At 60.1% G+C, this 13,232-nt stretch overlaps 1 protein-coding gene across 5 annotated transcripts in view; it reads right to left on the bottom strand.

Moving 5' to 3' along the window:
- Window positions 1-13,232, bottom strand: part of PIEZO1 (piezo type mechanosensitive ion channel component 1) — a 68,343-nt gene that overhangs the window by 29,597 nt on the left and 25,514 nt on the right. For all 5 annotated transcript variants that reach the window (XM_036440848.2, XM_045582599.1, XM_045582596.1 and 2 more), the window contains exons 2-3: window positions 6,488-6,583; window positions 478-600 (exon numbers count right to left, since the gene is read on the bottom strand). In XM_036440848.2, the coding sequence (XP_036296741.1) occupies window positions 478-600; window positions 6,488-6,583 (219 nt within the window). The remainder of the gene's footprint in view (window positions 1-477; window positions 601-6,487; window positions 6,584-13,232) is intronic.

Here is a 13,232-nt window from a genome sequence, read left to right as displayed (position 1 = left end):
TGGAGGTGGGAGACCCCAGCCAGGCGGAGGATGGGGAGCCCAGGGCTCCCTCACCTGAAGACTGGGTGCTGACGCCAGTGGAGCTGGAGGGCAGGGGGGCAGCTGGTGATACCGCCCGTGGGTGAAGGGGCACAGGCAGTGAGTCTCTAAGCCCCAGCAGGGGAAGAAGATGCTGACAGAGGGGAAGGACCTGAGCAGACCAGGGCTGTCCCAAGAGCCGGACTCCAGCGCAGCCCCATGGTTGGCCATTCCTGGGGCACTTTACTTGAGCTATCTCAGCTGGACATAAATCAGACAGGCCCCCTGGATGGCCCTTATCAGGCAAAAACTGGGGGAGGCAGGGCAGCCAACCTCCCAAGGAGACCTGAGGTTCCTGCAGGCCTCAATGGCTCTCTCTCTCCCCCTCCGCCCCAGCCACTAGCTCTGCCCCAGGCCTGCTGCCCCAGGCCCCTCTCCCCCACCCTCTCAGTTACTCACAGTTCGACCCCAGGAACTGGTCCAGGCCAGGCACAGTGTGTAGGCATATCTGGAAGGCCAAGTGGGCTGCCAGGAAGAGGAGGCTGAGGACCAACAGGGCTCGGAGGATGCGGCCAGTGTGACCTGTGGGCAGAGCGAGAGGGGTGAGGCCAGCCCGGAGCCAAGCCCCGTCAGCCAGCCCTGGACACACCCTGACCGTGCCATGGGGTCTCGGGGGGCTGTCGGCAGCTGCTCTCATGCAGGGCTCTGCACCATCTGACTGACCACCCACGAGGGCCCCATGGCTGGGCACTATCACACACCCCAATTTATAAACACAAACGAGGTGAAGTGACCTGCCCAGTCACAAAGCAGGGAACAGGATCACAGCTCAGCAGCTGCCTGCTGCTGGGGCTGTGGGACAGCTGGGGGCAGGAGCCAGCACAGAAAGGAGAGGCCCCCACACTTAGGCAGACACCTTCAGGTTTGTTCACGTGTCCAACAAACGCGTGTGTCACTGCTTGGCCGTGGCCGCAGAGCGCTACCACACACACACACACACACACATACACACACACACCCCGGGTGGACTGAAAACATACACTAGCGTTGATGGGTGGAGGGGGACAGGGCTAGGACCTGGCGCTTCAAGGGAAGCGAGGGCAGCCTCACGCTCCTGGGGTTGTCATGGAGCTAAAGGCTTCCAATGGTGTGTGGAATGGAGGCTGCCGGCGTGCCAGTGCCTGCTGGGCCAGGTGGGGCCGGGCGCCTCACAGGCCTTACTTCATCATCCTGGGCCCTCGCCTTGTGGGAAGGACCTGAGCAGACCAAGCTGCCCCAAGAGCCGGACTCCAGCCCAGCCCCACGGTCAGCCACCACTGCGGCACTTTACTTGGGCCATCCCGGCGAGACATAAATCAGACAGGCAGGCACCCGGATGGACCTTGTGGGGGGGAAGCCAAGGCAGAGCTGGGCCCAGGAGCACAGGTATGAGCAGCCTCACCCCTCTCCCCTCCTCACACCTGCAGGCGGGCAGACACAGCCAGAGCTCAGGCCCCCAGGCGGGAGGCCTTGGCTGCAGGAAGCGGGCTGGGCAACCCCTTCAGGGCAGAGGCCAGCTCCACAGACCTCCTCTCGGTTCTCACTGCCGCACTCTGAGCTCTGAACCTGGGGTTCAGGACACCAGTGGTGGGCAGCCCCTGGCCTTGTGGCAGGAGCCCAGGTCCTCACCCCTGCTGGCAGGCTGGTTTGTTAATGACAGTTTGTAGAGCTGCACGGGGTCATCGGAGTCACCATTAGACCAGCTCTCCTCCTGCCCGGAGGCTGGGAGCCGAGGGCCCGTGCCGCTTTTGTTCACTATCTTTCAGCACAACCTCTATTTGCTGAACAGACTCAGAACTGGCCCATCTGTCCTCCCCCAGGGCTGGCATGTGGGCACCCATGGTCAAGAACGAGTCCGTCATCATTCACCCGCTGTCTTGCCTGCTTTTACCAAGGAAGCTGGGCTCAGAGAGGGCACGGGGCGCCTGTGGGCAGCCCAGAGAGGCACCGGGCAGGATCTACACAGCTTCTTTGCCTCACTCATTTCGAGGTCCCTCCCAGCCGTGACATCGGGACCTGACATTTGGATTACAGCCTCTGACCTGCAGCAGGCAGGGGTGAGCAAGGAGAGCAGGGTGGAGCTGGTGGAAGAAACCGCCCACTGACAGGAAGGAAAAATGGAAAATGAATGGGAGAGTCTGGTCCTGGGCCCTGGCTGGGCCCCTCTGCTCAGAGCCCCAGGCCAAGAGGAGGGAAAGGCCACGGGCCTCCCTGAAGGAGGACGAAGCTGCCGGTGGGGCGGTGTGCAGGGTTCCTCCCCACCAGGAACCCAGAGGAACCCAGGGCACAGGTGAGGGGCAGAGCTCCCCGTCACTCCTCAGCCTCCCTCTGCCTGGCTCACCTGCATGGTTCTTCTCCTGCAGATCTGGGCAGTCCCAACGGGTGCTCAGGGCCACCCCATCCCATTCCATGGACTCACCCTACTCCCAATGCTACCAAGACTGACGGGCTCCTCGGCACGCCAAGGCCTGAAGGTCAGGGAGGGCAGTACAGGCCTGAGGCCCACCTGGCTCCTGCCTGACCGCCTTCCTGGCTAGCACCCTGGACATCCGCTTGGCAGGCACAGCAGATGCCAGCACTTCCCACTGTCCTGCCCTCCCCTTCCCGGTCACTTCTCAGTTGGCTGCAGGGCCTTGGACCTGCCTGGCCCCCTGCCTGGCACTCAACACACTGCCTATCAAAGCCGGGCTGGCTCTCCCGCCTGCCCAAGCCCAACTGAGCTGGGAGCAGCCAGTCCCCTGGGCTTGGGAGTTTGCATGTGGATGGCGGGCAGCAGGGATGAGCCAACCCACAGGGCAGCTCAGGCTCTGGGTTAGCAGGGGATCAGGCAGGCGAGGGATTCCTGCATCTGCTCAGAGGGAAGAGGGGTGCAGCGGGGCCCATCCCATTACAGATGTTGAAAACCGATCCCTGTAGACATGAGGTTCGGCCCTGAGTATCAGAGGAACAGCTGCCATTAGCGGGCGGAGGAGGAGGGGGCTGGGGAGTGGGGAGGAGGCTCATCTGCCACAGCTGCTGGGAGGTGCTGCCTGCCTCCCCCTGGGGACCTGGAGTCACACAAGGCTCACACAGGCAGGAGCACCATGGAAGGACAAGGCAGGTGCCCCCACCTTTGTGCCTGGCAAGGGGGTGGTTGGGCACAAAAAATGCCCATCCTGCTGAAACCGGTTTGGCTCAGCAGTAGAGCGTCGGTCTGCAGACTGAAAAGTCCCAGGTTCGATTCCGGTCAAGGGAATGTACATTGGTTGCGGGCACATCCCCGGTAGGGAGTGTGCAAGAGGCAGCTGGTCAATGTTTCTCTCTCATCGATGTTTCTACTCTCTATCTCTCTCCCTTCCTCTCTGTAAGAAAAATCAATAAAATATATATATTTTTAAAAAATGCCCATCCTGAAGAGGCTGGAGCTCCCACGTAGGGCTTTGCACTCAGGCAGGAAACCCCAGAGAAACAGGAAGAGGGGCTGGGACTGTGGCTCGGACCGGTGGGAGGGCTCCTCCCAGAGAGGGGTTTGTAAAGAGCATCCGTCTGACCTGGACAGGGAGACCCGCACGATCGGCCGATGGTGGCTGCTCAGTCCGCAAAGGCTCCTGAGGGCCCCCCGCAGGGCCCTGACTCCCACTGCCCCACCCAGCCGCAGCTCATGGACCCGGCCTTCCACCCCCGTGTTCCCTCTGAACTGCCGTCCACCCAGGCCCCGCTCACACTGCCCTCTGGCAGCCCGGTCCTTGCAGATGTGGTGCCAGCCCAGGGCCAAGCTCTGGGCTATGATGAGCCTCCCCCTCACCCCCCCCCCCACACACACACACACACTCTGGGCAAGGGCCAAGCAAGGTGGGTGGGGTATGGGGGGGGGGTCCCTCGGGGTGGCACAGGGGTGTTCCAGGAAGTGCTTTGAGAAGCCAAGGGAAGGGGCATCTTCCAGTTGTCCAAGGTCCCATCTCATCAAGGGGGGGGGGGGGGGCGGGAGGCAGAACGGGGACAGGGCAGGGTGCAAACCAAAGTCTGAACAATGAGGCTGGGGGGCCATCATCTGCGCTGAGAACCCGGCAGGATGGTGGGAATTACACACAGGGCCCCTCAGCCCATCATCCGACAGACGTGAGGGATCCTCAAGTGCACTGCTCTGTGACGTGCACAGGAAAGGGCCCTGCCTGCCAGGCCCTCGGCCCTTCACACGGCTCCTGAGTCAGGGCAACGCCCGGGCCCCAGGGCAGGCAGCATGAGGGGTTTGTCCTAAGGCAGGAATGGCTCCGTGAGTCCCCAAATGCTAATCTGGTCACGGGGAGCTGACCCTTGGTCTCCCTGCACCTCCACCCTGCAGCGACCTCCATGGCTCATGGCCTGTGCTCACCAACCCTGCCCCTGCCTGGCGGCCCCTAGTGACCAATGAAGGAACTGGAACTTCCTGAGGAAACGGGCGACACCTCTGGGATCCTCCCTTTCCTGCATGGAGCTCCACCCTGGCTCCCCTGGGTCAGGCGAGGCCCATGTGGGGATGAGGCCTGGGATCAGCGCCTATGGGGCCGGGCAGCATCGGGCCTCATCCAGGTGCCGGCGCCAAGGCCCGGCCATACAACTCATGAGCCCAGGGCCAGGGGTGCAGACATGGGCAGGCCTCCCACCTCCCTCTTTCCCGCCCAGATGTGCCAGTTTCCTTGTCCCTGAAAGGCCTCTAAGGCCTCTGTGTCCTAACCCTCCCCAATCCGACTGCTCCGGCTTGGCCCTGGCGGGAACCTGTGCTCCCTCCGCTGCAGATCGGAGGAGAGTGTTTCCTGTCACATAAAGGCATGAAATATTTACTGAAATATTTACAGACAAGCAGCTTTTAGCTGAGGGCCTGGGAGCTAACAGAACTGGCCCCACAGAGAAAAGAGAATGGCATGGGTGGCAGACGCTGCCCAGCAGACCCTCCCCTGGGGAGATAAGAGGGAAGGGGAGGGGAGGGAAAGAAAGGGGAGAGAATGGAAGGAGAGGGAAGGGGAGGGAAGAGGAGGGGTGGGGAGTGGAGGGGGGCCAGCTGGCCTGAACTGGGAGTCTAGGGCGGACTGCTGAGTCAGCCTGGGAGGGGTCTGGCTTTGTCCCCAGCAGCTCCCAGCCTGTGGCTGTGCTGGTGCCGCTCCCCTTTCCGCACCTGAACTGACCCTGTGTTCTAAGACCGACCAGAGCGCTCTGCAAGCAGCTGGGCAAGGAGGCAGCCTGATGGGCGGTTAGAGCCAGTGTGACAGGCTGGGAGGGGGGACCTGTCCCCTCTGGGAGGCAGAATGCTTCCTCTTGGAACATCCTAGCACATTGAAGGGGAATCAGATTGCCAGGCAGCTGACCATAAAACAGGCTGAGCGTGGGTCCCTGGGTGGGCCCAGGGCAATCACAGGGTCCTAACACTGGCAGAGGGGCAGGAGGGTCGGAGTCAGGGTGATGGAGTGACACCTGAGCAGCCACTGCTGCCTAGAGAATGGAGAGAGAAGGCCCGCACTCACCCCTCCCCTCTGACACGGGGGACAACAGCCTGTCTGCTCCCAGCCCCTCTTGGATGGGTCCCTGCTATGGGCCGCACTGTCCAGCCCCTCCAGGGGGCATAGCACCCTACGGGTTTTCCCACTTATGTCTGTGTGGTGGGCACAGAAGACTGAGACAGTGCCCCCTCCAGAGCTCAGGACCTAGAGCTACCCACCAGCTGGGCCGTGATACCCAAACTATGAGGTGGTCAGAGGTGCACCGAGGCCCTAGCGTGCTGGGTGAACACAGATGGAGCCTGACTGACTGGGCGCAGGGAGAGCCATGTGCTTGCTGGACTTTAGGGCTGGAGCCTCGCTGGGTGAGGGGAAGCATGCATGGTGCTGGGACCGGGTAGGGGATGGGAGAATGAACGGCAGGAATCCTGGGCAGCCCACAGCCTTGACCCGAGCCTCAGGGTCAGGGGGTTCCACCCAGTGATTCTCCATTACCTTCAGCAAGCCCCTGTAACACACGGTCAGAAAAGAAATTCTGGCCGACACCGGTTTGGCTCAACGGATAGAGCGTCGGCTTGGGGACTGAAGAGTCCCAGGTTCGATTCCGGTCAAGGGCATGTACCTTGGTTGCGGGCATATCCCCAGTAGGGGGTGTGCAAGAGGCAGGCAGCTGATTGATGACTCTCTCTCATCGATGTTTCTGACTCTCTATCTCTCTCCCTTCCTCTCTGTACAAGATCAATAAAATATATATATTTTTAAAAAGATTCTGAAGTTATCAGGGGTCTATGATGAGAATGAGACCTGGGACCACACAGGCATTACCCACAGCTGTTACACCACGGAAGTTCTTCGCTGCCCAGGGTTTCTGAGGACCCAACACCTCCCTCCCTCTGGGCGCCTGGGCTGGGTGCACATGGACAGAGAGCTCGGAGCCCTGAGCCTCCCCCTCCAGGCAGGAGCCACTGCCAGGCCCTTACCTCGGAGGCAGTGCCGGGAGGGGCCCGGGAACCAGGGCAGTAGCAGCAGGAACAGCAGGTAGACCAGCGAGAGCGCGTTGGAGCGGAGCAGGCAGGCTGCAGGGGGAGACACATGGTTAGCATGGTTGCACGCAGGGGACGGCTAGCCCCAGGCCCTCACACTGTCCCCCCAACAAAGCCTCCTGGACACCATCCCCCAAACATCACCCCCAGAACACTGCCACCCCCAACCATGCTCGTCATTCCTGTGAGGCTGCTCCCTGCCCTGCATGTACCGACCGCCCTGTTCAACACGATGTCACCTGCCACCTGTCACTCATGTGCTGTCACACTGTGTCCAGACAACGTGCAGCATGCCACCTGATACTCAGTGCACGTCCACTGCCACCCTGTGTCCCCAGCCAACGCGTGACACTTTCTATCACCCAGTGCATGCACGCTGTCACCGGCCCTTCTAATAGTCTGCTCGCCAATGTTACATGTTGGGGATTGTTTCCTGCAGACGTGTGGTTCTCGTCATGTCCGTGTGTCTCAGGCACACCCCATAAAGCCCTACCCATCCTCCTGTGGGCAGACACAGGTGGTGACTGGCCTCCTAGTTTGCCTTTTCTCCTTTAAAACGTTTTATACTTTTAATTAGCATACAGCACACTTGGCTGTTGGGGTCCGGCTCCCTGAGCCTTCCCCTGTGCAGAGCCATGGGGACTCGCCCCAGCCGCTAGACTAGTCTCTGTGGCTGTGCCTCCCACGGCACGTGGCATGCTACAGGCATGAACTGCCCAGCTTGGTCCGGCTCCCACCCGTCTCTGTCATTAGCTCGTTCCTGCCTTTCCTCTTATTAACCCACCCTGTCTCTCTGCCCTGTGGGCGCTTTCCTGCATCTCCCCCCGTCTGACACAGCCTTCATACAGTGCAGCAGGGTGGGGGGCCACCTCCCGCCCCCCGGAACTGAGGGTGATCAGGAGATAATGGGGAGATGCTGCACGCTCGAAGCAGGTCTCATCACAGGGATTGTGGGCCCACCCGGTCTTCCCAGGGGTGCCCGAGAGGTGCCACACACTGCCCAAGGGGGCCAGTAGCACGTGGGCACCTCTGGTGAGGCCTCCAGGGCGAGAGCCCCTCTGCCTGCTCTACTCCTCAAATGGCACCAATAGTGAACAGGCCGAGACTGCCCAGCCCTGCTCACCTAGGCGCTGGAGGACAGCGCCCACCACGAATCGGTGCCCTCCTTCTCAGCACAGCCTCATGGCCCCGATGTCTGTGCCTGAGCAGAGGGACCTGACTCTCCTCCCCACTGGGGGAGGTGACAGGGCCAGGCGTGGTGTGATAAAAACAAGCCAGGGCCAGGCCGTCTCCCCGGGAACAGAATGGACCGGGGTAACAGGCCTTTGTGTCCCACCCATACCTTCCAAGCATGGGGGTCCCCTGGGGGTATGACCCTGGCCTCGCCTGCTCCAGCCTCCAGCTGCCCTGGTCACCGTGACCTTCCCAGGGTCTTCCAGAGACAAGGGCACCTGAGCCAGGCAGAGGGCAGAGCTGCTGCAGAGGGGGCACCATGTGCTGCCGGTCACCAGCTGGGGAGGATGGCACCCCCGCCTGTGCTAGTGAGGTTTGGTTCCTGGGGACCATGCCGCTGGGACAGGCCGGAGCTGGACTTCCTCGGTGGTCTCACCGAAAAGGCAGGGACCAAGGAGGAACTCCTCCTTGAAGAACACAGACCCCCAAGCTCTCAGCCCCTGAGGGCAGCTGTGCCATGGGGTTAAAACTACCTGCCCGGAGCGTCATCAGGAGGGTGAAACTGAGTCACAGAGGTGAGGGGCCGAGGCAGGGCTTTAGTTCCCTCCTACCTACCCCCTGACTCAGCCCCTTCTGTCACCCCAGCAACGTGGACACTCAGAACCGCACGGCAGCGCCGTGGCCATGAGCTCCGGGTGGCCGGCCGTCCTCTCTGGGCTGCAGCCTGCTCCCGGGCCCTGGGGAGCTGTCCCCAAAGTTAAGACGCCTCCTCCTTCCATTATGCACACTCGCTACAGTGATCAGCTGAACTCTAAATCTAAAGCTTTTCAATAATTATATTTTCATTTTTAAAAAATCAATCTGATCTGGCCCAGGAGTCGGAAAGGAAATGCACTTATGGAAAAGGCGTCTAGAGTCCCTGTGTTTCCAGAGCTGCACTCTCAGGCCCCAGAGAGCTGCCTCTGTCCCCACCGCAGTGCCGGCCCAGGCCTGTCCCCGAGCGGGCACCCACCCCTCTGCCGCCCTCTGGACCTGCCTGGCCAGAGCCGCTCCGGCCAGGTGACATCCACCCACCCACCCATCGGCCAGAGTGACTTCCTCTGAGAACCTTGTCTGCAGGCCCTGCCCTCGGGCACTCATGTTCTGATCCGCCAGACATGCCAGACACTGAGCAAGTATACATGCACCAAGGATGGCAGCAAAAGCCCATGGCAGGGGGCAGGGGACAGCTCTGAGGAGGAGGGACAGGTCCTCACCGCCACTAATCTGCAGACTCCGGGCTCTGTGAGAGCCCGAGGCTGGGCAGGGGGATGCCGTTAGTGTTTAACCGGGGCAGAGTTCCAGTTCAGGCTGATGACAAAGTCCTGTGGATGGGTGGTGGAGATGGTGGTGCAATACTGAGAGCACACTTAAATGTGTGTGTATCTATAATAATAAACGTGTAACATGCTAATTAGACCAGATGGCCAAACGACCTTCTGTACAACCTTCCGGACAAAGCTGAGGCTGTCAGGACCGAGCCCCTTGCATAAATTTCGTGCATTGGGCCTCTAGCATATACTGTATTATTTAATCCTCTTTTAATGTGCATGAATTTTGTGCACCAGATCACTAGTATATATAATATATATACTAGTATGGATTAATTAGAGGAAATAATTTTAATATTACTATTTTCCTTTCTCTATAATAGAACTATCAGAGATGAAAGAAAATTAGTAAAATGTATATGAAAACCTTCTTCCTGTCAGAGATTGAGGCTCATCAGAGTCAAGTACCCACCCATCCATATGCATCTCAAAATCACATGAGACCCAAACCCAGCCGGGACCCCCCATTGGGCGAGATCCAGACCCCGCCAGTCCCACCCTTGTCAAGCCCTGCCTCGCAGGGGGCATAGCCTCCGGTCCCCTGGTCTGGCCCCAGGACAGGGGGACATGGCCTGAGGTCCCCCAGCCCAGACCAGGGCAGGGGGCATGCCTTGAGGTCCTCTATCAAGCCCCACCAGGTGAGGGACACGGCCTGAGATCCCATCAAGGCCCGCTGGGTGGCGGGGCACAGCCTCAGGTGCCCTGGCCCTGTGCTGGGGCAGGGGGTGTGGCCTGAGGGCCCATCAAGTCCTGCTAGGCAGGGGGTGCAGTCTCAGGTCCCCTGGCCTGGTGCCGGGTGAGGGGCATGGCCTGAGGTCCCGTCAAGCCCTGCCAGAAAGTTCTGCTTTAACAGGTCAAGCCCCACAGGGCAGGGGAGGGTGTAGCCTCAGGTCCCTGCTGATTGCTCGTTAAGGCTCCTTATGGGAACTTGGCCTCAGCTGTGGGTGCAGCCATCTTTGTGATGGAGTGATGGTCAATTAGCATATTCCCTCTTTATTAGATAGGATAATTGATTTTAGAGAGGAAGGGAGATGGAGAGATAGAAACATCAATGATTAGAGAAAATCACTGATTGACTGCCTCCTGAATGCTCCCCATGGGGATTGAGCCCACAACCTGGGCATGTACCCATGACAGGAATTGAACCTGGGATCCTTCAATCTGCAGGCCGACACTATCCGCTAAGCAAAACGCCTAGGGCCTGAGAGCGTACTTAATGCCACTGAATCGTACATTTGAAAATGGTTAAGATCATAGTTTTATGTTATGTGTATTTTACCAAAATAAACAAATAGCCCCTAAAATCAGTGAAGGATTTCAGAAACCGGAGCCCGAGTGGCAGGGGCTGGCCTGAGCCCAGTCTGCTGCTGCCAGTGGAGCCGTGACCAGGCCTCCCCATCCTGTCCCCCACTCCCAGGCTGAATAGGAAGAAGAGACTCTCTGAGACGCTGTTTGCCAAAATTGGGAAATGAGAGACGAAGACTCAGAGGGAGCGGGGCCAGAGTAAGTAGGAAGCACTTTGGAACAGACTGCACGTCAGCCCCATGTAGGGTGTGTGGGCTGCTGCCCCCACCCTGGGAGGGATCCTCGCGGGCCTAGCATTGGGCCTGCCCTGGAGTGGGTAACAATGCCCCCCCCCAGAGTCATTCATTCTTTCATTCATCACTCCCTCACCACACAGCTGACTGCCCCTCGGAAGACACTGCCAAAGCCCCAGGGGCAGTCAGACAGACAGAGAGAGGCAATGCGTGCCTGAGGTGCGTGTCTCCGCCCACACAGATGAGAAAACCGGGCTCCGGCCCTCCTGGAGGCCCCGGGATGTCTCGGAGCGCAGCCCGCCCAAGCCCAGCTCCCCCAGAAGCAGGCTGTGAGATGGGTCGGCCCTGGCTAGTCTTCCTGACTCCATCTTCTGCCATAAGCCTAGCCAGGAAGCCGGCACAGGGCAGGCGGGCGGCGCCCAGACAGCCCCAGACACTGGCTTACCCGACAAGAGCTGAAGAAGCCGGGTGGCTGGCTCCAGCCCCAGCAGACTAGGCTGGGGGGTGGGGCAGCGGCTAAGAGTAGGGGCTGACTTATGTTCCCATCCTGCCACCCTCCCCCAGTCAGAAGGGACTGGGGCAGGGAGAGAGGCCAGCCAGCAAAGCAAGAGTGACCTCAGGCCAGCATGGGAGCAGAGACAAACTGGCCTCAACCGCAGAACCTGGGCCAACTCTCCAACTGCCCTATTGTTCACATGAGGAAACAGGTCTCAGAGGAAGGGCCTCTCTTGGGTGGTGCAGCCAGTTACAGGTCCCGAATTCTGGCTCCACATCGAGGGCCTGCAGACTGCACCGTGTCTGTCCATTGAGATTGCTCTCCTAAGAGCCATGAACATGGCCTCCAGGTGACTGCATGCTGAAGAGGCCCAGGACATCAGAGCAGGCTGCCTGGGGGAGGTGGCATTGCTTTCGACCTTGAAGCCAGGCTAAGACTAAGGGAAGGCTGGAAGAGGTTTTGGTCAGCCCCAGACTCTAACAGAGAAAGAAGAGCTCGGCTGGGGAGGACGTGGGGACCAGCGACGTCAGATAAGGGGGACAGGGCTGCCCTGCCCAGGCAGCTCCCACCTCCCTTTCAGGAGCTGCCAGTGGCCAGGATGGTGACCTCATGGGGAAAATATGCCTTTTCCTGAGCCAGGAACAATAGGATAGAAATGGAGAGAGAAAGCCATGCTGGCAGGAAAGGACTCCCTTACCCCCACCAGCACATGCTTAACCCCTCCCAAGCCCTCTCCCAGCACAGCTGATCCTCTCCTGTAGGTGAGGAAACGGAGGTCTGGAGAGGGGACCGATGGTCCCCTAGTCTCAGCTGATGCCAGGTCGGGATGGGAAGGTGGGTGGGGTAGTGAAAGTCTCAGATATCTGGGACCTCTCAGCCAGGACATTTCTTTGGGAGGGCTGGACACCATAGCCATGGCCTGAAGGGAGAAAGGGGCCTCTGACAAGGGGATGTCTGACACCCGAGACCCCCAGGTCACATGCAGCTCCAGGGACAGTCCCCCAGAGTCTGGCCTGTGCCTCAGGGGAGAAGAGACCGCCAGCCCTGGAATCCACCTGGATCTTCCCCGTGAGAGGGCTGCCTGCTCCGAACTTCGGTTTCCTACCTATAAGTGGGGTAACCACGCAGCATGGAGGGCCATGGTGGCAATGGGCAGGCACCTCACAAAGGCTGCTCAGTCTCTTAGCAGCGATGCTCTGAGATGGGCATTTTAGCAACCCTTGCAAGATGGCTTCAAGAAACAGACAGCAGCCCGAGCACACCACAAGGCTGCCTGACCCACAGGCCAGCCAGTGCTGCGGAAGAGATGCTGGAGCTGCGATGTCCCAGGGAAAGGCGGAGAGGCGGTGAGGCGGGACCGGCAGCTGGGGTGCAAACACACCGAGGCCATCACTGTCACTGTCCCCATGCACCTGAGCAGCAATGTTGCTCTCTCCACTTTGCAGGTGAAGAAACCAAGGGAGTCCCAGGGCGTGGCTGGCACTGCCCTGGAAATGGCTTGGGTCTCTGAGCCCCAGTACAGAAGGCACCAGGATAAGGGTCATCCCAGGCCAGGGTGCAGGGGCTGCCAAACTGGCCCACATGCAGGTAAAGAGGTTGGTCCAGCACGGGCAGGTCTAAGGGGGCAGCTGGGTGAGCAGGGACCCAGCTAGCAGGCCAGATGCAAGAAACCGGGGCACAGCTGGACCAGGGCATAGCTGCCCACCCTCCCACTCAGCTGGGGGGCCAGGCCCTCCCAGAGGCAGCCAGGGCTCAGCACAGGGAGGACAGTGAGTCAAGGAGGGTAGGGGGAGGAGTCCCAGGGATGCTGACTGTCACACGGCCACTTCCTGCTTTCCCACTGCACTCCTGCTGAGGTGAGGCCCAAGGGCCTGAGCTGGCCTGCTGGATCAAGTAGAGAGAAGGGCTGATGGCCAAGGGCTAAGGAGTCAGGAGGAAAGCTGTGAGGAGGTGGCTCAGTGGGACACAGCCTGGGCCAGGAACCAGAAAACGTCCCTGCCTTCCTCTGGGCCTCGGTTTCCCCATCTGCGGAACTGCTAGTCTGATCCGGCAGGCCCACCGAGCTCTGCAGGAGGTGGGACTCTGTGCCGCAGTTCCCTCAGCTG

This window comes from Pipistrellus kuhlii, unplaced genomic scaffold (genome assembly GCF_014108245.1).
Source record: "Pipistrellus kuhlii isolate mPipKuh1 unplaced genomic scaffold, mPipKuh1.p scaffold_m20_p_17, whole genome shotgun sequence".
In the NCBI taxonomy this organism is placed as follows: Eukaryota; Metazoa; Chordata; class Mammalia; order Chiroptera; family Vespertilionidae; genus Pipistrellus; species Pipistrellus kuhlii.
Note: the sequence above shows the minus strand (reverse complement) of the source record. Positions and strands in the feature narration are given on the sequence as shown.